Genomic DNA, 21,357 nt, shown 5'->3' with positions numbered 1-21,357 from the left:
GGGCCCAAGGTTGGGGAAACAGGCTGCTCTGGCAGGGCAGGTCTGATCCACCAGCGTTCCCTCTGTGTCCCCACCCTATCCCCCGCTGGAACCGGATGGAGCTGGCACTGGCTGGAGATGGGTGCCTAGAGGCACACAGCCTGCCTGTGGGTCCCCTCCCCAGTCTCAAGAGCAGCGTTCACCAGCCAGCAGGCCCCAAAGTCACCCTTCCTCTGTAGGAAGTCGGCATGGGCTGAATTCAATGGCTGGTGAAAGGCCAAGTATCAGTTCGCAGGGGGACCGTCCAAGCCTCGGAGTGGCCGACAATGCCCCACTGTCCATGCTCCCAGCCAAGGGGCCCAGGCTCGACACCATCCTTTGGTGCCCCCCTCGCCCACCTGGCCCCAGCGGAATCCCACCCCAAGTCACACACACCATTACTCTGAGTTTTCCTGGAAGCTAACGTGGGGCGGGGGGCGGGGGGCAGTGACTCCAGGGAACCTGTTTCCACATTCCCTGGGGGAGGGGAGACCCTACAGGGGTAGCCATGGGATTTCTACATCTGAGCCCCCCACAACCCAGTCATCACCGCAGGGGGTGCACAGCAGGTGACAAGCCAGCACTAGCGGAACTAAACTGCTGCAGAACGCTGGACTGGGAAGAGCCCGCCACGGTGGCCCTGGGGCCGGGGCTCGTACCCTTGCAGGGTCGCGGCTGGCCTGTGACCTTGGGCAGGCAGGCTGTTCGTTTCTGAGCCTCCTCCTAAGACAGCGATGGAGGTACCTACCAGGCAGATCGCCATCGAGAATCTAGAACAATGCCTTATACCGCACAGATTCTGGAAACACGGTAAAGAGGGAGGGGCAGAGCGGTATTAGGAGCAAGCTCAGGAGGTGGACAGACTGGGTTCAAATCCCGGCTCCACCACATAAGAGCTCTGCGATCTTAGGTTTCCTGAATTTCCCAGTGCCTCAGCTTCTCCACCTACGGGACAGAGCTAGCCATTATTAGGACTACATGAGTGGGTCCATGTTCTTAGCACACTCGGGAAGCGCTCAATAAATCTGAGATATGACTGTCTTCACCGTATTGGGAGAAGACAACCAGGGGCCTCCTGGCCTAACAGCCGCCCTACAGCCCCTGGGCCCCTGTCCCTCCAACCTGACGGCATACTCTCCCAAGCTGCGAAGCCTGCCCTCCAAACATGCCAGGCACCCCTTTTCTCCCCACCAGGACCTTTTCCTGCCCACTCTTTTGGGAGGGGTCTCTGCACATTAATCAGGCCCTTTAATGAGTGTTAGGATGCGATGCCGCTTGGGAAAGGGAGGCGGAGGCTCTGAAGCTCATCCACCCCCAGCCCTGGCAACGGCTCTGCTCCCAGAGCAGTAACTCAGAGCCGAAGCAAAGCTCTGTGGGGACACGGCTGGGTAAAAATAGCCTGGGTGGGTACATCCCAGCTTCCCTCGCAGCCAGGCACCAGCAGGCACATGTGAAGCCCCACTGCAGGGAAGGTACGGGGGTGAGGAACACAAAGTAAGCCTCGTGGGTGGCGGGGCGAGCCAGCCTGCTGCCTGGGTGAGGCCAAGCAGGCCTGGGGGCTGGGCGGGGGACGACATTCCTCATCGCACTCCAGCCAGGGAAACAGCCCTGGAACAGTGACCAGCCCGGTCCGGGCCTCCCTGGGTCTCTCCCAGGGAGAGCAGGAGGCTCGGTGTGCGGAACTAACCTGTGGATGCCAACGTCCCCGGGGCCATAGGGGGGAGACAGGGTTACCTGGGCCCTCCACACACCACTGTGGCGTGGCCTCTCCGGTCATGCAAAGATGGTGGCAGCAGAGATCAGCCAGCCAGCCAGGCTGTGCCCGACTCCCATCTGCGGCTGCCAACCCCTGCCCTGAAGCAGGGCCACGCTCTGCGGGTGCGGGGGTGGGGGGTGAGCAGGTGCTCATCAGCGGCTGATAAGAGATCCTGATTCAACAGGGTTGTCTCAGTGCCAGCCAAGGGGTGCGGGTGGGAAAGGGGTGTTTAAGCATCCGCACACGCAGACTGGTGCCTCGGGTGTGCCTTCTGAATCAAAGTAACCTTGGCTCAGACACAAGGGCAAGGGCAAACATGGGAGTGCCGGGTTAGCAAGCCTTTCGAGTTTATCAGGCATCTGGGCCAGCCATGGGAACTGACCTCGTACTGTGAGGGCGAAGTGTGGCGGCCCAAGCTTCCCGCTCTTGTGGGGAGGCTGAGGTCGGGAAGACAGGACACTGTCATGTTCCCGTCCCCAGGGGCCAGATCCAAGAGTGGCCAACCTCTTGCCCAGCAGGGGAGATAGCAGCCCAGGCGATTCAGGCTCTCTCCTCTGGCCAGGGGCTCCCAGGACCATATCCCAAACCCTCCCCCAGGGAGAGCACCACCAGCGGCACGCGGCCACCCCTCAATGTGGCTCACCGCCATGCCCCCGCATGCCCCAGGAACTGATCTCCACGTGGGTGCCCACTGCCACACTCTCCTTTCATCACAAAGTGGACCTGCAGACCCCAGGAGGGGGGACAACAGTGACAACTGGTGTTTCCTCAGGAGCTCCTCAGTCTCCAGAGGGGGAACTACTACGAGCGTTTGATTCCGCATCACCCCATTTTTACACAAGGGAGTCTGAGGCTCTCCAGCAGACATGGTCAGCCCTGGACCTGGCCCTCACTGGCTGTGGAGCCTCAGGCTGAACAAGAGAGAGAGGTGGGGGGTGGGGAGAGAGAGAGAGAGAGAGAGACCGCCAGCGCACCAAGCTGGTGTTTCTCAAGAGCCCCCCTGCCGCTGGCACACTGCAGGGCGGAGGGGTGCCGCGGTCTGCCGCTGGGCGTGGAAGCCCACGCCGACTTTCCGCCAGTGTTTTAATGGCAGCTCCTGGCTGTCTCTCTCCCGATCTCACGCCCTCCTCCAACACACTAGCTACTGACAAGGCACTGTCACGGGAGCTCCAGGGAAGGTGGGGGCGCGATAAAGCTCCCAAAAAACTCAGAAATGAGCGAGGTCAGAGAGCCCCTCGGCAGCTAAACTAAGAACAGAGGGGGTCAGAGATCCTGAGGGATGGCTGAGCCAAGGGACTGGAGGTATTCAGGCATCTAATGTGCCCCCGTAAGGCACCGGGAGCGAGGGCCTGAAGCAGGCCCCGGCCACAGGTGCTCCGTCCAGCTGACCCGCCTGTCCAGCCCGCCCCTGCAGGCTGTGGGGCCCGGCTTAGCTGGCACCAGAGTGAGACACCACTCAGTGTCCATTCAGACCTTCTAACTAGCTCCCCTGCGCCCAAGTTCACCCATCACCCTTCCGATCAGGGCGCACCTCCCAGGAGCCTGCGGACAACTGGCGGAGGACTGGCCAGGCCCACTGCCAGCACACGCGCACTCCTCACTGTCAATGAATCAGCTGGCGTTTCGGCTCTGCGTGTCCATCCAGGGACAACCTGTGCGCACCAGGGACATGAGTCCTAGGAGTGTGGGGAGAGACGACAGGATCTGGTTTTCAAGCCCATCAAGGCCACAGCCCAGATCCAGGACCCCTGTGGACTCGCCCTGGGACCACCTGCGCTGCCAGGAAACACACGACCCTCGACTCCCCCACTGCCATTCCCATTCCAGTAACACGTCTGAGTGCATCAACACTTAGCGGCTAACAAGTAAAAATGTGTTACTAAAAACCTAATGGAGAAAAAAAGGGAATAAAAAATGCTTAAGTCACCCAAAAGGATACAGGATAAAGGAGGAACAGAGGAACAAAGGTCAGATTGGGACAGATAAAAACAACTCACCCATTCAGCACCCCATTAAATGAAGGCGGAATAAACCGTCCTATTAAAAGACAATTGTCATTGGATGAGAGAACGGAAACGACCACATGCCCCTTACAAGAGACACACTTTCAGCGAAGGCCACGGACAGGTGGAAAGTAGCAGAATGACAAAAGCTGCACACAGGAACCCCAACCAGGAGCTGGAGGGGCTCTATTCGTGTCAAAGTTCACTTTAAGGGAAGAGACCGCGGAACGTTAAGAAAGGATAAAAATTAATTTAACAAGAAATAACTCTTGTGAACGTTTAGATATCAAATAATACCATTTCAAAATATATGAAGCAAAAATTCAAACTAAGTTTGAAGATTTTAATTCACCTCTCTCAGTGACTGATGGAGCAAACAAGAGAATCAGAAGGGAGACAGGAGATCTGAACCACACACACTGGACCCGACACAAAGAGAACCCTACATTCAACCACCACCAGATCAGCGGTTGATGGGGAGCCGGACACTTACTTACACAGTACCAAAGAGCTGCCCTGCCGGTTCTGGCGGAGTACCGACCCACCGCCCTGCCCCACCCCTCTGCCATGGAGCCAACCGGCTACTGTCACTTTAGTGCAGTTACCAGACCTACCACCACCGGCTGGGAACCGCCAGACCTCAGCCTACTACCCCGATACAATATGGTGGACACAACGTCCTCACCTATCGGGTGGTTTTAATATCACTTAATTCTCACCCAGCCTTAGGCTCTAGCTTCTACTGAACAGAAAACGGGAGAGAGAGAACAAGTCACACATCACCACAGGGAAAAACTCAGACAAAGCTTGTAGGATCTTCTACAGACGCTTGCCTGGTCTTTTCAAAAGGAGAATGCCATAAAAAAGAGGGCGGGGACTTCAATGTGCATCAGAATCACGTGGGGGGGGGGTGGTTGTTAAAACTCAGACTGAACCAGTTTCTGATCCAGTACGTCAGGGGTAATGTCTGAAAACGTGCATTTCTTTAGGTTGAAATACTTTTTTTTTTTAAAGAGCATTTCTAACAAGGTCTCAGGTGGTCCTGGCGCTGCCGGCCCCGGGACCACATGTGAAAACCGCTGTTCGAGATGGGTCAATAGACATAAAAACTACATGTCATCCTTGATGAGACCCCAAGTCAAACACGCAAGCAAACCACTACCTGGCTGCAAAAGACCTTTTGGGTCAAAACAGGGAAGCCAGGAGATAGATATACCGTGGCATTTGGGAATTACACTTGGTTTTGTGACACATGTTAATGGTATATAGTTACAAAGGAGAAAGATCCTCAGTTTTGATAATGTCTTGCCTAATTTTCTTTCAAGTGGCTCAGAAACAAAGTTATACACAGAGATAAAGCAAATATGGTCACGGCGCTGGAGAGTGCCAGGAACACGCCAACCCTTAACGGAGCGCATTCCTCCTCCACCAGCCCCTCGTGGCCCCTCTCGGTGGCAGGGGCTGGTCTGGGTGAAACACCAGGGTACTCCCAGGTGGCTGATAAGAGTCATGGCTACTGGGGGGCTGTACGCTGGGCTCTGGGGCCACGGGCTCTGGGACGGCTGCTGAGAACCACTGTGGAGCACTGCCTGAGGCAAAGCCTTGGTGAGTTCCGCAGGCTGGTGGCCGGGCCCCACCCCCAATGGCTTCCCCAAATCAGGTCTTACAGGTCTTCCCCCCCTCCCCCCAGTATAAGCACACCTTTTGGACATGAAAGAGAGTTGCCCCAAACTTGCTAAATTGGTTAAGGAAAAGTGTAAGATCCCCAACAAGTTTAACTCTACTTGAAAGCAACATGAAGGAGTGAAGCTGCCCTTCAAGAACGCCACCCAAGGGGGAGAGTCCGCAGCAGGAGTGGGGCTGGGGGACCCACACAGCCGCCGAGGGCAACGAGCCCCGGGAAGGAGAACCGAGTGACGAGCAGTCCAGGCTCCAGAGGGTCGGCACAGGCTCATCCAGATGCGGGGACACGTGGCTCGAGCTGTAAGCATGATCATCTCTAGAAAGTGAACCCCAAATCATAACATTACTGGAAACTTTTCCAAATAGAGCATTTGGCCGAGAGCCATCCCCAGTGGGCCCCTCACCAAGGGCGGGCCTCCCCTCACTCAGGTTTCCTAGGATGCCAGGCTCTGCTCCCCCTCCCCCCTCCTTGGCCTCGGGTCCTGAGAAGCTTCCTGCTCCCCGCACGTGCACATGCATTTGCTGAAGTCCCAACCTCCAGTGCTGCCTGAGAATATGGCCGTATTGGGAGACAGGATCTTTAAAGAAGTAACTACAATTAAAGTGAAGTCTGAAGTCATTAATTAGGGTGGGCCCTAATCCAATATGACCAGCAAGAAGATTAGGGGACAGACAGACACACACGGAAGACCAGGTGAAGACATAGGGAGAGGACGGCCATTTGCACGCCAAGGACAGACGCCGCAGAAGAAACCAAGCCTGCTGATGCCTTCATCTCAGAGGTTGGACTCCAGAACTGTGAACACAATCAGTTTCAGTAGTTTAAGGGGCCCCAGGCGTGGCGCTTTGCTGCGGCAGCCCTAGAGAATAAACACACTTTCCTTCCCCTCTTCTAAGGAGCCTGCATGACACCCCTCAACTGGGGCAGAATTTTTCACCCCCTTCCCACCCTGACAATACAGTAAATTCCTCAAGGTCAATTCAATTCGACCTCCAAAGAGAACTACTGGGTCTCCAGAACCTCATCAAGGGACTTGGGGTGTCCGTTTGCTTTGGTCTCTCCCCAAAAGAAATACTGACTTCTCTTTCATGATCGTCTTCAGCTACTGCTGCTTCTAAAAACACTATTATTTTGCTGAAGCTCGATGAATCTATGATTTTCAGGATGATGTTCGTGAACACTGTTTCTACATGAATCTCGGTACATTGTTTCCATGTCTCGTGTTTCTCAATATTATAGGTGCCTTTCATTTTTAGAGAAGTGTAGGTGTAGTTCAGCCGGGGACATTTAAAATGGCAAAGGCAGTTCCGGTCCGCCCGGAACTTGATTTAGCGCAGCTGTAACACGGATGTAAAAGCTGTTTGACCTAAACGGCGCTCGGTTTACGAGAGAAGAGACCAGAAGCCGGCCCTGGCACCCCAGGCTCGGCCACAGACCCGGGGCCTGGTCAGGCCACCTCTGCGGCCAGCAGTGCTCAGTAATTGGGCACGATATTACCGGTTTCTCCATGCCAGGCAGTATTTCTGGCTACTTGAAATCCAAAGCAGATTTCTTCCCTCTGTTGTGGTCACTGTGGGAAGGAGGGCCCTCACCACTCCTGGGACACGTGGGCACCCCGTTGGGCTATGATGCTCGCCTCCCTCTGACAGGCCAGAACTGAAGCCCCTCTCCCGTCCCCCAGGCTGTCCTTCCAGGGTTGGTGATGCTGACTGAGGGGCCGGGCAGACACTGTATCTGAGTTTGACCCAACTGGAAGGAAAACCTCCAGGGGAGGTGGTCCCCGGGTCAACTTCTGCTCCCAAAAGGCCCGGATCCCTTTGTGGGGGTGACTGCCCCAACGAGCCCTGCATCCTAGATCTGAGTGCCCCAGTGAACCGACCCCTGAACAAAGAGGATTCCGAGAGGCCCCCTGAAGCAGTCCACTCCCTTCCCCCCAAACAGAGCCAACGGTCTTGCGTTTCAAACATGGACTTTGGAGACAAACTGTTGGGGATTATGAAAACAGAACTTAAATTGCTTCCACATCTGGAAACCAAACCCAGCAGCCAGCCCCAGGAATTCCAGGCATGTCAGCCAACCGGCGCTGCAGGTCAGGGGGGCGTTTCCTGCGCGCTGAGGTCCCTGCATCCACCCACCCAGACCCACACACAAGACCTCTGTCCACATCGGCGGCAGCCGGTGGAGCCACGCTTGAGAGAAGGGAAAGGAGGTACCACTCCGGGGCACTGGCCACGTGGCCGGCATCTGCTACGTGCTTTACTGGGTGGTCTGGCTTTCCTCCCCGGAACCCCAGCAAGTCAGTGCTGTCTCCTCCTGACAGACAGGGGCATGGTGTCCAGCGTTTAACCCACTGTCCCCTTCCGTTACGCTGGGGCTTTTCTCTATATATCCCTCTGTTTTCACACAAAAAGGCAGAGCCACGTGAACCTAAGTCATGAACCCCGAACTTCCATCACCCGGTCTAAATCCTCTGCATAAGATTCCCCAACTACCCACTGGGAAGGGGCGGCTCCCACCCAGCCAGGTGTGGAGCAACCCAAGTGTCAAAAGCCAGATGACAGGCTGTGCGTTGAAGGGGGTGCGCAGCAAGGGCTCTCCTGGCTCCTGACCCTCTCCTGGCAGCTGTCTGGGTTGCAAATTATGGCTCTTAAAGACGTGGCCGTTTGAAGTGTGGGCTTCACCCGGTCAGTGGCCTGTGGGCATGCTTGGGACTCTGAGGGTCGCCATCACAGGAGAGGAGCTCAGAGTGAAGGCTCAGGCCAGCTCACCTGCGTTCAGCCGTCCTCCGGGGGGCTGGGCGGCATTCCTTCCATGGAGTACCCTATCCCTGCACTCCCCAGGGAGAGGCCGCTCTCTGCTTCAGGGAGGGCACACCTGAACAGAGCGATCTGCCTGACAGTCTAAAGCCAGGGCAGGTCCCTACCCCACCCCTTCTTTGCCAAACAAACTCTCAAGTCTTGGAAGACCAAGCAGAGTGCCAGCGTTCACCTGTAGCTTACAGCTGAGGCTCCACGTGATCCCCACTGCTGGAGCAGGCAGGTGGGGATCAGGAGGGCCAACGACAGGGCAGGGCGACCCCCCGCCCCGCCCTGCAGAGCTCCCCTCCCTGAGCCCCGTGTCTGTAATCTGCCAGCACCTCCCATCAGCCCCGAGTCCCAGCAGTGCTCCCAGCAGGCTCAGTTCAGGTGTCCCTTTTTGTCCTTCAGCCTTTGCCAGGCCCAGCTACCCAGGCTGTGTGTTCCAGGGGCCCCTGCCTCACACCAGGGCTGGCCAGAGCCCAGCTGGCCAGAGCTCAGCTTCAGGGCCGCAGGTCAGGGCAGGCTGAACCGGCTCAGGTCCTTCCCAGGCTCTCCCGAAGTGGGGACAGGTGAGGGAGCACCAGGTCTGACTATAAGCCATAGCCTGGGGCTCAGGAAGGAGGAGGCCCCCAGGGAGTCTAAGGCTACCGAGGGTCCATGCAGACCCCCTCAGAGAGCCTGTGGGCTCTCCACTGGCCACAGCACCGGGCCTGGCTCCTCAGACCAGCAACACAGCCCTGTCCAGTCAAACTTGGCCTCAGGACACGATACTGCCGCCCCCACCCGCACCCCAAGCTGCAGTCCAACTTTACCGCCACCCCCAAGCCTTGGTACACGCGTCCCTTATGCCTGAAACACAGTTCCCCCTTTGCCACAAACGCCTGGCCCTAAACAAGCCCCCAGATAGACACTCCACCCCCTACTACCACCCCACTCATCCCCACCCCCAGCTCAGAGCTCCTTGAGCCCTACCACCATCCCTGGGCACTCTCTCCCCAGTAGGTCCTTTCTCTGCTCCTGGGACTCTTCCTGGGACACTGGGAGAGGGGCCTCATCCTCAGCCCTGCCCACTTATGTACCATTTTAAGGAGAGAAGAATTACCTGCTGGGGAAACCTTCCCTTCCAGCCTTGGCACAGCTAACCCGTGGTTCTCTCTGGCCCCAGTCAGGAGCTGTGCGGTAGCCTCACCTCCTGGGGGTCCCAGAGGAGCCACCGCACCAGCTTACGTGAGCTCCCTGTAAGCAAAGCCTGCCCCACCCACAGCCCTGTTTCTCAGTGCTAGCTTAACTCATTGCACGCCCTGGTGCATGGCAAGGAGTGAGGTCCACCCTGTACCGGAGACCGACCACCGCCTCCTCAAGGCGGGGCTGTGAACCCCGGGCCCATGCACAAACCTCAGGAAGCTGGGCTACTGGCCTACATCAGGATCTGAAGAGGGAGTGAGGCAGAGGGACCTCTGAGGAAAACAAGACTTAAGACCACAGGCAGCATCTTCAGCTAGACATCCCCACATAGCTGTCTCCAGGGCCTCACACTCGGCCCACCGCCCCCCAGTGCTGCTCCGGCCTTAGCGGGCAGCCCACCTAGTCAGTCTCACCCTCACAGGTCCCCAGGTACTCACCACTGGCCCCTCCCTCCCCCTGCAGCCCAGCATCCCGCTCACACAGGTCCCTGTGCCTTCCCCCGTGCTGTTCCCTGCTCAGAACTCCTCCATCTGTCTATTTGGAGCAACACCATTGGCTGGCGCTCCCAGAGCCCTTGGCTCTTAGCTGAAAGAAGCACAGGCATAGGTAGTCTTAAACCATCTGAGGAAGACCAGGAAAAGCTACATCTATTAAGCAGCTATCATGAGCCAGAGGTTTTGTGCATCAGTCACTGTTCAGAGGAGAAAACTGGGGTTCAGGGAGATTAAGAGACTTGCATAGGGTCACAGAGCTGGCAGGGCGGGGATCTGAGCAAGGTCCGGTTTTAATGCAAGGAGGGCACAGGGAATACTAAATACTCCTGGCCATGGCAGTGACCGGCACCCAGCACGGGGGCAGTCTCTCGGGGGAACAGGATTTAGCAAGGCTGGTGGCACCAGAACTTGGACCTGAGCTGAAGGCTGCAGGAACCACGGCACACTAGACCACTGGCCGCCGTCAGCTGAGGCTCCTGGGGCCTGTGCCACCCTGGCCACGGGGCACAACCCCCGCCCTGTTCCCACCACAAGGAGCTTCAAAGAGGCTGCATGTGGGAAGATTTTACAGGAAGAGAGAGGAGAAAGGTTTGAAAGAAAATTGCTAAAAGGAAACACATGTGAAAATGAAAACTCAATGGCACAATGGGAGGAGAGAAGGAAGGAAAAGATGATGTTCGAGGATTATAAACTGAGTCAGAAAGCCCTGGTACCTGGCACCAGTTTCTCTCCGCTACGCTGGGAAGGCCAGTGGCCCCACTCCCTGCCTTCCTTTCCCCTGGAACTCTGGTAGAATGGGGAGCGTGACCTTAGACGATACCCAGGAAGAGAGAAACAGGGAAAGGGGCCTTGTACATAATCACGATGACTATGGAGCCACGGTCCACATTCAGCGGAAGAAGAAACCTGAGGCTCAGAGAGGTTGCTCTGCGTTCCCAAGGCCACACAGCTGGGAGCTGTAAAGCTGGACTCCGAGCCCGGGTCTGCTCGGTGTTCAGGCTCATTCCCTTGGACATTATAGTGTACTTTCATAAAGCCTACCACCACTACAAGGTGGCTCTGCTCCCTTCCTTGAAGAAACTGGGCAAATTATGTAAGTTCTCTAGAGATTACCTGGTTTTTGTGTTTCACTAAACCCAAAATGCCTTTGATGTTAAGATGCACTGTTATTTCAATACCCTAAGAAAGAAAAAGCGCTGTCAATTAAATTATAACACACCAGTGAATGCACAACACATTCAAATTTGAGATGTTAAAATGTGAGAGAAAAAAAGTGTCTTAGAATCTATAAAATACAGAGTGCATGTAAGTGGGGGATGGGGATTTAGTCCCATCCCTTAGACGGCGAGTGTGCGCTGAAGGGCGGATGACAACTCCATGCCTGCACGCGTGCTCACACACACAGACGCACACCCTGCTGCTGCGAGACCTCCCTTTGCTAGTGCCCAATGCAATGCAGTCTCGCAGATTATCACACAGCAATGTGCTGGCCAGACCCGCCCTGTCAACGAGAACCCTCGTTTGCCAGGAGACCATCAATTCAAGGTTACTTGGGCAGAGGCCGTCCTGACCACCACCCTCCACGGAGGTGAAGCTGGGTGAGCCGTGCACCTCTGAGAAACCTGGCTGGACGCACAGGCAGGACTGCTCCTTGGAAAACCACCCAGCGTGCCGGGTTAGCTGCACAGCTTGCACCTTTCTGTCTGGCTCCCCTCCACGTCTCCTGGGGCCCGCAGCCAGCCCGAGCCGCAGTGCCTTAATAAGGCAGATGCTGTGGGCTGGCAGGCGGGCAGCTCTGCTCCGCGCTGGCTTTCCAGCTGGGTGCAGGTGGACAGACAGGCAGGCCCTAGCTGCAGGTGTAGGGCAGGTGGGCAGGGCGCAGCCCTTGTCTCCTTGGTAGACTGGCCACAGCCTGGCAGAGCAGGTAGCCTCTGGGAGGAAGGAGTAGGCGCAGCCCCAGCCCGGGCCCGGGGAGATGGCTGTCACCTCAGAGCGTGCTTTGCATCTCACTCAGACTGCCACACGGGCACAGTCACATCGCCCCGACCCCCCAGTCTGCAGCTGTAGAGGTGGTTTATTTAGAAACACAGGGGCTGGGGAAGTGGAGTCTGTGCCTCCTATAATGGCCCCAGGTGGTGGAGGTTTTGGCCCGCCACCCTCCCGTTTCAGTGTCCACACCCTCCCGGAGAGAAACTCTGTTCGGTGCTAAGGTTACTCGTCACAAGACAAACCAGCAGGAGCTCGCCCCTATGCCAGGCACTGCTCTGAGGGCTTTTCATACATTTACATATTTGATCCACAAAACAGTCGTGCGGGGGAAATGCTAGCGGCATCCTGCTCATTTCACAGATGAGGAAACCGAGGCACAGAGATGTTAAATAATTTGCCTCAGCTTCTGCAACCAGCAACTGGCTGAGCCAGGATTTGAACCCAGATGCCGGAGTCTAGGCTCTTGGGCTCTACATTGTCCTGCCTCTCTGGCTCCCTCACCACCCATCACCTGCCAACCGGGCAAGTGCCAAAGCCGCTCTGGCAGTGCAGATCACAGCGGCTCATCTTGTCTTCACTGCCGCCCTATCACGTGGGCCGTATTATCAACCCCGTTCTAGGGAGGACAGCCGGGCAAACGGAGGCTCGGAAAGGTGAGGAAGCTTGCCCAAAGGCAAGAACTGCCAGCAGCAAAGCCAGGATCCAGACCCACGCATTTTCTGCCTCAGTATTTTCTTCTCCCTCCACGGCACTGAGCGCGAGATGAAGGCACCGGCGTGTTGAGGTGGGCATTCCTCCTGGGAAAACCAGTGATCAGGAAGGACAAACTTGCTCCTTCTCTCTCCTACCCTAACGGGGAGAGGGGGTCTGGCGGGGAAGTCCACCGCAGGCAGCACAGGCCGCTGGAAACGTGGCTTCCCTTTCTACGTGTAACAGGCTTGCAGAGCGCACAAGTGGGGTGACAAAAATGACTCAAGAATAAGAGTTCCCACCCACGCTCCTACGCTGGAGTTCTGTTTAGGTCTTCCTCTTTCTGATCCCTTAAAAAAGAAATGTTCCCATGAGCAGAGCCACAGATATTAATAATAACAGCTACAGAGTTTTTGTTTTCATTTGAATCATGTTTACATTGCAAGGAAGGAACCCACTTTTCTGGGATGATGAAGCATGTTGAATCCATTAAAAAATATGCCCCACAGTCAGAAAACTTCCCTTTTCTTGACAGATGTCAAGAAGTGGGGTTCCTAGTACTGGCCTGCTAGACAGAGCTGGGGCCAGAGGTCGCCTGGACCCCACAGCTCCGGACCACCACGCTGCCTCCTGAGACCTCCGTGCGACACTCCGGGGAGGTACACAGTTCTTGTCGCCTAGTTCCTCCTTCCTCCGCACACCCACACTCGGGGGGGGCCCAGGCTGGACAGACACGCCTTAGGAGACCAGGGCCCAGAGCTGTGCTCCCAACTGCCCGTTGGTAGAGGGAGCGAAGAGAGAGGACGGGACACCCCGGGACTCAGGAAGACAGGAGCTCGAGGTGGCGATGAGGAAACAGAGCCCTGGGGAGGCTGCCCAGGGCCCGGCAAGCCCAGGCTGTCGGCTCCTCTGTGAGCCTCAGGTGCTGAGGGCGCCCGGCCCTGATGGCACTGACTGAGGGGACAGGGAGATCGCCCCGACTCTGCCAGCTCAGTGCGCATCAGCTGGGTGGGTTTTGCGGGTATCAATTTGTGCGGTGGAAATAACAGTCTGGCAAGAACTGTTTCCACACTCACGTGGCCAAGCTTATCTGATCCAGCCCCAGGCTAAGGGTAGGAACGTCCTCATCAGCCACAACCACACCTCTCCCAAGAAATGCCTTAACGCCCAAATCCCTCAACAGCTACAGCCTGAACTGGACAGAGCAATGAAATGCATCTCGTGCGATGGATTTCTAGCATCAACTGTACTGTCCTCTTGGGATGCTGGGCTGTGGCTTAGCTACATCGGGCAGCCCCCTAATTTCTACCTGCCTCACTCTACAGTCACAGCAGCCTCCCGGCAGTTCCGTGGACGCATCTCACCAGCCGTGGTCTCACCTTAGGGACTTTGCAGTTGCTCTACCTCTTTGGTCAAGATGTCACCTTCTCGTCGAGGACTTCCCTGCCCACCCCATTTGAAAACGCTCCCTCGATGCCCTGCTTTCTCTCCTGCCCTCTCACACACTGCAGGTTCTGCCTGTGTGCCTGCCCCTCTACCGTTGCGGGAGCTCCATGGAGGCAGGCACTGTGGTCTCCGGTTCACTGCAGAGGCTCTGGTGCCCAGCACAGAGTCGAGCATAAATCAGATGCTCAAATATTTGTTGAATAAAGAAATCGCTGTGCCAGGCACGTGTTGGGCAAACAGAAATGGGGAAGGGTCTGTGCCCTGGCATGCCATCTGGTGGAGGACACCGCCAGCCCACACAGGTGTGTAACACTTAAAGTGATCAAGCAGGCGTGTGCCTAAAGAGGCACACAGACCTTAATGAGGGTGCTACCAACTCCGGCTACTTATATATTCTACAGAGTCAAAAATTTCCTTCAGCACAACCTGAGAGCTCTCTGCTTACTGAAGGCTCTGCCGTAGAGTTACTGGACAAGTTACTGGAACCTTACACTGAATTCACAGTCACTACAATAGCAAACCCCTTAATGTTTCTATTCTTCAAGGTCAAAACAAAGTCTCATCTTTCTCTCTCTACCCCCCAAGAAAATGGGGAACTCTAAAAGATAGATGAAATGCCAATGCTTTTATACATACAAGTTATTCCTCTGCAAAGAGAGCTTCAGACGCTCGTAGTCTACCTCGGCGTTGAGTCTCAGCCTTTTGACAGTCTGAGCTGACCACAAACCTCCCCTTCCATTGGGCTGGCCACGAAGTCTGTTACATTTTTTCTGTACGATGGCTCTGGTAGCATTAAGTTGTCTGTAATGTCATTTGGAATAATTCTGTTAGACTGTATTGTGACAGCTGTCAATCAGTGTGTGTTTCAAAAAATGTAATCAAAATTGGTGAATTTTTGTGTAGCCATTTTAATATTGAAGATGGAAGAAAATACACAATGTTTTTGGCATATTATGCATTATTATTTCAAGAAAGGTAAAAACACAACTGAAACGCAAGAAAAGATGTGTGCAGTGTATGGAGAAGGCGCTGTGGCTGATTGAACACGTGGAAAGTGGTTGAGAAGTTTCGTGCTAGAGATTTCCTGCTGGACGGTGCTCCGTGGTCGGGCAGACCAGTTGAAGTTGATAGCGATCAAATTGAGACATTGATTGAGAACAATCAATGTGATACCATGCAGGAGATAGCCAACATACTCAAAATATCCGAAGCAATAAAGTTATTGATAAAAATGAAAAACATGTCTTTTATTTTATGGAAAAAACTAAATGATTCTTTGGCCGACACAATAGAAAGTGAAGTGAAATCACGAAGACCCTCAAAGCAGGATCAATTGTGCGGGATCTCCTGGCATAACAGTCCCCCCGAGGAGAAGGCACTTCAGCCCTTGGAAAGGAAGTTTCCAGCCACTTTGGGGGGGGGGGGCAGTGTGCTTTAGGGAAGGGCACAAATGCTCTGAAGAGAGGGCCGAGTGGGAGGGAGAATTGGGGAGGGGGCAGTGGAATAGCCACCAGGAAGTTCTCAAGCTGCAGCCCACGGCCTCTGCAGGGCAGGCTGCTCCAGGTCCCCTAATTTCTTCTCCCTTTTCTTCCTTCAATCAACTAAACGTCATTTCCATAAATAGACTCCAGGTAGTCTCTCCTACTGCTCTTCCTTGGGACAAAGGTCACACCTGCCAGCCTGCTCACCTGGCCTGGCTAGCTTAGTCCCTCCCCTAGACACACTCTTATCTCTCACGTTGGCCTTAGTCATCCACCCTACCCCCTCCACCAAAAATTACAAAGCTGTCCCCCAGTAGGCACTTGCCCAAGCTATAGTACCTACTACTCAAGTCTCAGGTTCTTCACTGGCTTCCCTCTTTCCCCCAGGCCACACTCAGGGGGCCTCATGGGGACCTCAGGAGACAACCCAAAGTAACCTACCTAACAGCTCAGAGGAGTAAGGCAGGGAGCAATTGGACCCAAGTTTTCAGTCTCCCAACTGCCTACAAACATCCCAAGGGCAGAACAACAGCTGTGTATAGTAGCCCCTGGACACACAATTAGCATTTCGTGAGGGCCAGCTTAGCAGTGCAAGGTTTGGGCCCAGTCTGTCTGGGTAAGCTGGTGCTGGACAGGTGGCAAGACCCCAGTCAATGGCAGTGTTCACAGGATTCCTTCCTTCAAGGCTGAGTTAGATGGTTACAGTGAGGAGGGGAGACAGAGATGCCTACTGCAGAGGTCTGAGAGGCACACAATTGGTAACCCTCCCCCCTTTGAGATTCCTTTTTCCATAACCTGGCATCACTATAACCACATTTCACCAGGGGAAGGACCTGGGGATGCCCCAGGGGATGTGCCAGCCCCACCTCCTTCCCAGGAGGCCAAGCGATTAGCAGCTGCCTCCAGGAAGGGTGGACAGAGATGTGGTGGATCACCAGAAACCAGAAACCAGCCCACTGGTTTGCTACACCAGGACGTAGGCTGAGTGAAGGAAGGTGACCTAGAAATAAGTCAGTTATGGAACACTGACATGTCTCTCAGGGCCGAGTAATGTGTCACCCATCTAGCCATCTGTGGAAGAGCAGGGCTAGGGAAAAGGGGAAATGGGGAAGGAGTTACACTGGTGGGTGTGCAGGGATGAAAAGGGAAAAAAGTGCGGGGCTGAATAGGGCCCAGGTTCCCACAGCACAGTCACAGTTCTCCAGAGGCTGCTCTGCGAAGACCCCTGTCGCCCGCACAGAAGCCGCTGTGACAACTACTGCCGGGACGGACCCGCTGGCCCCTGGGGAGCGAAGGGGTAGGAGTGGCGCACACCTCGGGTCTTGGCAGTATCTCGGCTGGGAAGGGGCAGGGCCCTGTCCCCAAACCCCTAACTAGGCTAGCCATCCCTTTTGCCCGGCAGAGCCCCTCGGAGAGGTGAGGGGAGCCGGGTAACAGGCTTGGTGCAGCCTCCAGGAACTGCGGAAAAACTTCGCTCGCTCATAGCCCGCTTCGGGACTCCGCGGGGGCAAGCGCAGGGCTGCGGCAACACCCGGCTCAGAGGAGCAGGCGCGCTGGGAGCGGAGGGGAGACGAGGGGAGACGAGGGGGTCCCAAAGGCGGTGTCTGGACAAACGAGCCCCCTTCGCAGGCAAACATCCCCCTGAAACAACTTTTTGAAACTGCACCTAAGAGAGAAGCGGTCACCTCTTTCCGCGCCCCGGAGCTAGTCCTGCCCACCCTCGAACCTGGGTGCAGGCAGAGGGCCCAGGGTGGGCAGCGGTTTCTCCGCCGTGGCCTAGCGAGCCCGGGTGCAGGTAACCCGACCTCCCGGGCCAAGGCCGAGAGGGCGGACACTCCCGGGACAGGAACTGGAGCCCGCGCTCCGGGAACTTCCCTTGCCCAGGGGCTGCGGGCCGAGCCAGGTGCGCGTCGCCGGAGCCACGCGAGCCCGAGCCCTTCGGCCGCCGCTTACCTGGCTCCCCGGGGCCGGCGGGGTGCGCATCCCCCGTCCGGCCGCGGGTCCGGTGCGCTGCAGAGGGGCGAGAAGCGGGCGGACGCGGGTCAGCGGAGTGGGAAGGGACGCGGCGGGCAGCGCGGAGAGAGCAGAAACAGCCCGCACCGCGCCGCGGCAGTTCGCTGGGTTCGGCCCCAGTTGAAGGCGCCGGCCCCGCCCCCACCCGCACCGGTTGCCGGGAGACCCGCGTGGGCCGAAGGGTTCTTTGTATCAAAGCCGCCGCGACATCACAAGGCGCCCCGGAGCGGCAACCGAAAGGGCGGGGCCTGCAGCCGGGGGCGGGGCCTAAAGAGGAGGAAACACAGCCCGAGAACCCGAGCCACGGGGGCGGGCCCAGGTAGCCCCGCCCCCTAAGGTAGAGGCAGGTGGCTGGGGTAGCGCTGACCAATGGCCCCGCGGCAGCCTGGCGAACTCGCGGGCCGTCCCTCCCGGGCGGCGCTCGCCCGGGGCCCTAGGGAACCGGCGCTGTAAGGTTCCGGCCGCCCAGGTTTGGGCTGCCCCGGCCTTTGGTTTGAGGAAGAAGGCATTTGTAAACACGCACCTGCCTGGCGGGCTCTGTGGCGGTCGCTGTCCATTCTGGTTTACTCTCCACTGTGTGTGGTCCCCGCACTGCGAGAGTCCGGCCAAAATTTCCAGGCTCACGTTTGCGAACCGGAACGACGACCTACCAACCTCTACCCAACCCCCACCCCTTCTACCACCACTACCACCAGTGGCCTGAATCTGGTGGCTCCTAAATTGATTTTTATCCTGATCTCACCCACAACCTTCCCAGTTGTTTTCTTAGCAGGGGTGTCCCACCTGCTGCCCAGGATAGCTAAGAATGCGGCCCAACACAAAATCGTAAATTTACTTAAAACCTTTCTTTTGCTCATCAGTTTTCATTAGTGTTTGTGTTTAATGTGTGGCCCAAGACAACTCTTCTTCTTCCAGTGTGACCCAGAGATGCCAAAAGGTTGGACACCCTTGGATAGAGTCAAAGCTGTCTTTATAACCAGCCCAGTAATACAAAGAACCAAGAGGCAACAAGAACTAAAACAAAAAAGGGAAGGGTCCCTTCTGTTGAATCCTAGTAAATACATTACTTTATGTCAAAAAAGGGCCTCCCCTCATAACTCTTCACTATGCTCTGGATTAAAAGAAGCAAAGATGCAAGCAGCAAAGATTGCGAATGTGGTTTCCCTTTGACTTGCTGCATTGTGTAACTGGGGGAGGAGCAGATTTATCTTCCTAATTTTCCGGCCCAGGCCGACATGAAGGCACCTTTCCCACTGCTGCGTTCTCACTGACCAACCAGGTAGCACTTTGGTATGGTCAAGGCCTGTCGCCAGCTGGATGCTGTCAGCAGCAGCGACACACACAGCTTTTCCACTTTTCTGGCCCCTTCTCTCTGGCTCTTTGCTCTCAAATGTCTCTCCTGCAAATAAATTCCCAGTTGCCCCTTTGTTTACCAGGGCCTGCCTCTGAGGCAAAGCATCCCACGGGGGATCTCCAAAAAGAACAGCATTAGCCAGAGGCACACCTCCTGGCAAGGGCTCCACAACAGGGGAGGCTGGAGTGGGTAGGGTTGAGGTGGAAATTCCACCAATGCTTGTGCCTTGCCATTCAGAGATCCATGTATGCAGGCCACAGACTCTTTGTGTTACCCACATAGTCCCTAACACACAGGAGTGCCATGGTGTATCATAAAGAGCACTGGCTTTGGACTCAGACCTGAATTTGAATTCTATTCGCCATCCATGAGTCCTGGGACAAGTTATGTAACCACCCTGAGACTCAGTGTCTTCACCTGCAGACTGGGAATGGCAGCGTCTGCCACGTTGGTTGTGTACCCTGGCACAGTGGCGCACTTCATTTTAGGCACTCCTCAAAGGGCTGGTACAGGAAGGGGCCCATGCACCCTGGGCCTGCTCTGTATGCCTTCCCAGCTCCACCCCGAGACCTTAGCTCAGCCTCCTCTGTGAAGTTCAGGGGTGTGTCTGAGCCCAGGGGTTCTATCTGAGTTTCCCCGCTTCCCTTTTGAGTCTCATGTTGCCCCTAAGCACTGCAGGGCTCCAGGAGGCAGGTCACAGGACAGAATCACCCAGAACTGGAGAAGAAGGGCAGAAACCCAAGGTGAGAATTGCTTCTCCTGGTATTGTTCCAGCAAAGTCAAGGGAGACAGTCAGCCTCGACAAGTCCCCTCCCTGCCGCAGCCAGGGATAGCCTGATTGACACTTTAAGAGTACTACAGAGCGGGGGTGCTAGTGGTCCCTCTCTATTTTTCTCAAAAGTAGTGGGGTGGGGAGCATCTCCAGGTATTTGCAGTGAAAAGCCCCATGACAGAGAGGAAGGTCACGAGATGTAGCACGAACGCTTCTGAGTCTGAAGCCTGCCCAATTCTACGATTTGTCGTGGGGAAGTCATTCACTGCGTCAGAGCCTCGGTCTCCACCTCTGCAAAATGGAAACAAGACCTTTCCTCTTACAGTTGTGAAGTTTAGATGAAGTGATAAAACAAGTGTGTAGGACAATGCCGCCCATGCTGCAGGCACTCAATACCTAGTAGCTCCTAGCTGTTACCAGCAGCATGAATGAGCCCTAGTCCGGCTCAGTGATTAGGTGCATGAGCTCTGGAGCCAGACCCAAGGGTCCTATCTTGACTTCAGCCCCTGTACTGTATGACCCTAGGCAAGTTTAATTCCCAGGGTCTCCATTTTCTCATCTGTAAACTGGAGATAATAGTAGTCTGTATTTAAGGGTTATTATGAGGCTAGAAATAATCAGGACTCACAATAAAACAGGACCTGGCACATAACAGGTGCTCAATAAACAGTAGCCATTATCAATTACACTATGGAAGAGCTGAGGTGAGGATTAGCCCCTGAAGCAGCCTGCGGCAGAATTTAGGACTCTGGCTTTTCGGAGGAGCCCTGACATCCTTCACAGGATTCAGGGAAGCAGAGATCATTTCTTTTTTGTGGGGGTAGGGGGAGGCTGTGTCTGAAAAGGAATGTGGGAACTGAGGGCTCCAGCCTAAGCCAGGGCTCCCAAAAGACTCGGTGTCCTCCATTCAAATGAGGACTAGAAGAAAGAAATGTAGCCCTGCCTCCCGAGCACAGCCACGAGCCTGGGGCAAATGGACGCCTGAGTTAGCTACCCTGATCCCTTAGCATGGGTGTGTCTTCGATGTCCTAGAATCAAACCATTTTAACCCAAGAAGAGTCTCTGGATAAATACCTAACGACAGCTTCCCCACTTTATGGGTGGAAAGACAGAGGATCAGAGAGGGCTGGGGATTTGTCCAAAGCCACACAATGAGATATATCGGACAGGCAGAGACTGAAACTCAGGCTCCTGACAGTAGTGTAGGCCCCTCCCCTTTCCACTCTGACTGGGATGCTTTACTGATGGGGTCAGACAGGCACAGGCGTGGCTTGGGGAGCGGCAGGGCGTGGACTCCTTCACAGTGCTTACCCAGCGCTTACCGACCGCTGTGAATCCCCCAGGGGGTCTGCCTTGCCTTTTCAGAAGAAAGAACCATCTCATTAAAAACAGAAACTCTCTCCCATGGAAGGATCCAAGAATAATTTTCGGAGGGCAAGTCACGCTGATTAATTTTTTTAACGTCATGAAACTGACTCTGCCATTGTCAATATGGGAATACTCCCATGATGTTGAAATGCCAAAGCCAGAGAGAAGCAGTTAGAATGTTGACAAGCAGGAGTTACTATTGTCTAGAAACTGATGGGGGCGGAAAACACGTGGCCATTGGGGAGATCCAGGTGAGGGAAAGGACAGAAAGTTCCCTCTGTAGCAAAGCTACCTACCTACGTCTAT

General features: G+C 55.5%; 1 protein-coding gene across 4 annotated transcripts in view; it reads right to left on the bottom strand.

The window, feature by feature from the left end:
* The window catches only part of RAB11FIP4 (RAB11 family interacting protein 4), a 100,253-nt gene that overhangs the window by 21,539 nt on the left and 57,357 nt on the right, over positions 1 to 21,357 (bottom strand). Inside the window, exon 1 of one of the 4 annotated variants that reach the window (XM_053910792.1) lies at positions 17,498 to 17,802. The exons of 1 other annotated variant lie outside the window; for it this stretch is intronic. In XM_053910792.1, coding sequence (XP_053766767.1) covers positions 17,498 to 17,527 — 30 coding nt within the window. In that variant the 5' untranslated portion in view covers positions 17,528 to 17,802. Of the gene's footprint in view, positions 1 to 8,229; positions 8,322 to 9,361; positions 9,471 to 17,497; positions 17,803 to 21,357 lie in introns of those variants that run through there. 2 more of the 4 variants (XM_024564884.4, XM_024564883.4) reach the window with 2 other exon arrangements.

The sequence above is a fragment of the Desmodus rotundus genome, chromosome 9, assembly GCF_022682495.2.
Source record: "Desmodus rotundus isolate HL8 chromosome 9, HLdesRot8A.1, whole genome shotgun sequence".
In the NCBI taxonomy this organism is placed as follows: Eukaryota; Metazoa; Chordata; class Mammalia; order Chiroptera; family Phyllostomidae; genus Desmodus; species Desmodus rotundus.
The sequence above is the reverse complement of the archived record's forward strand: the minus strand, read 5'-3'. Positions and strand labels throughout refer to the sequence as shown.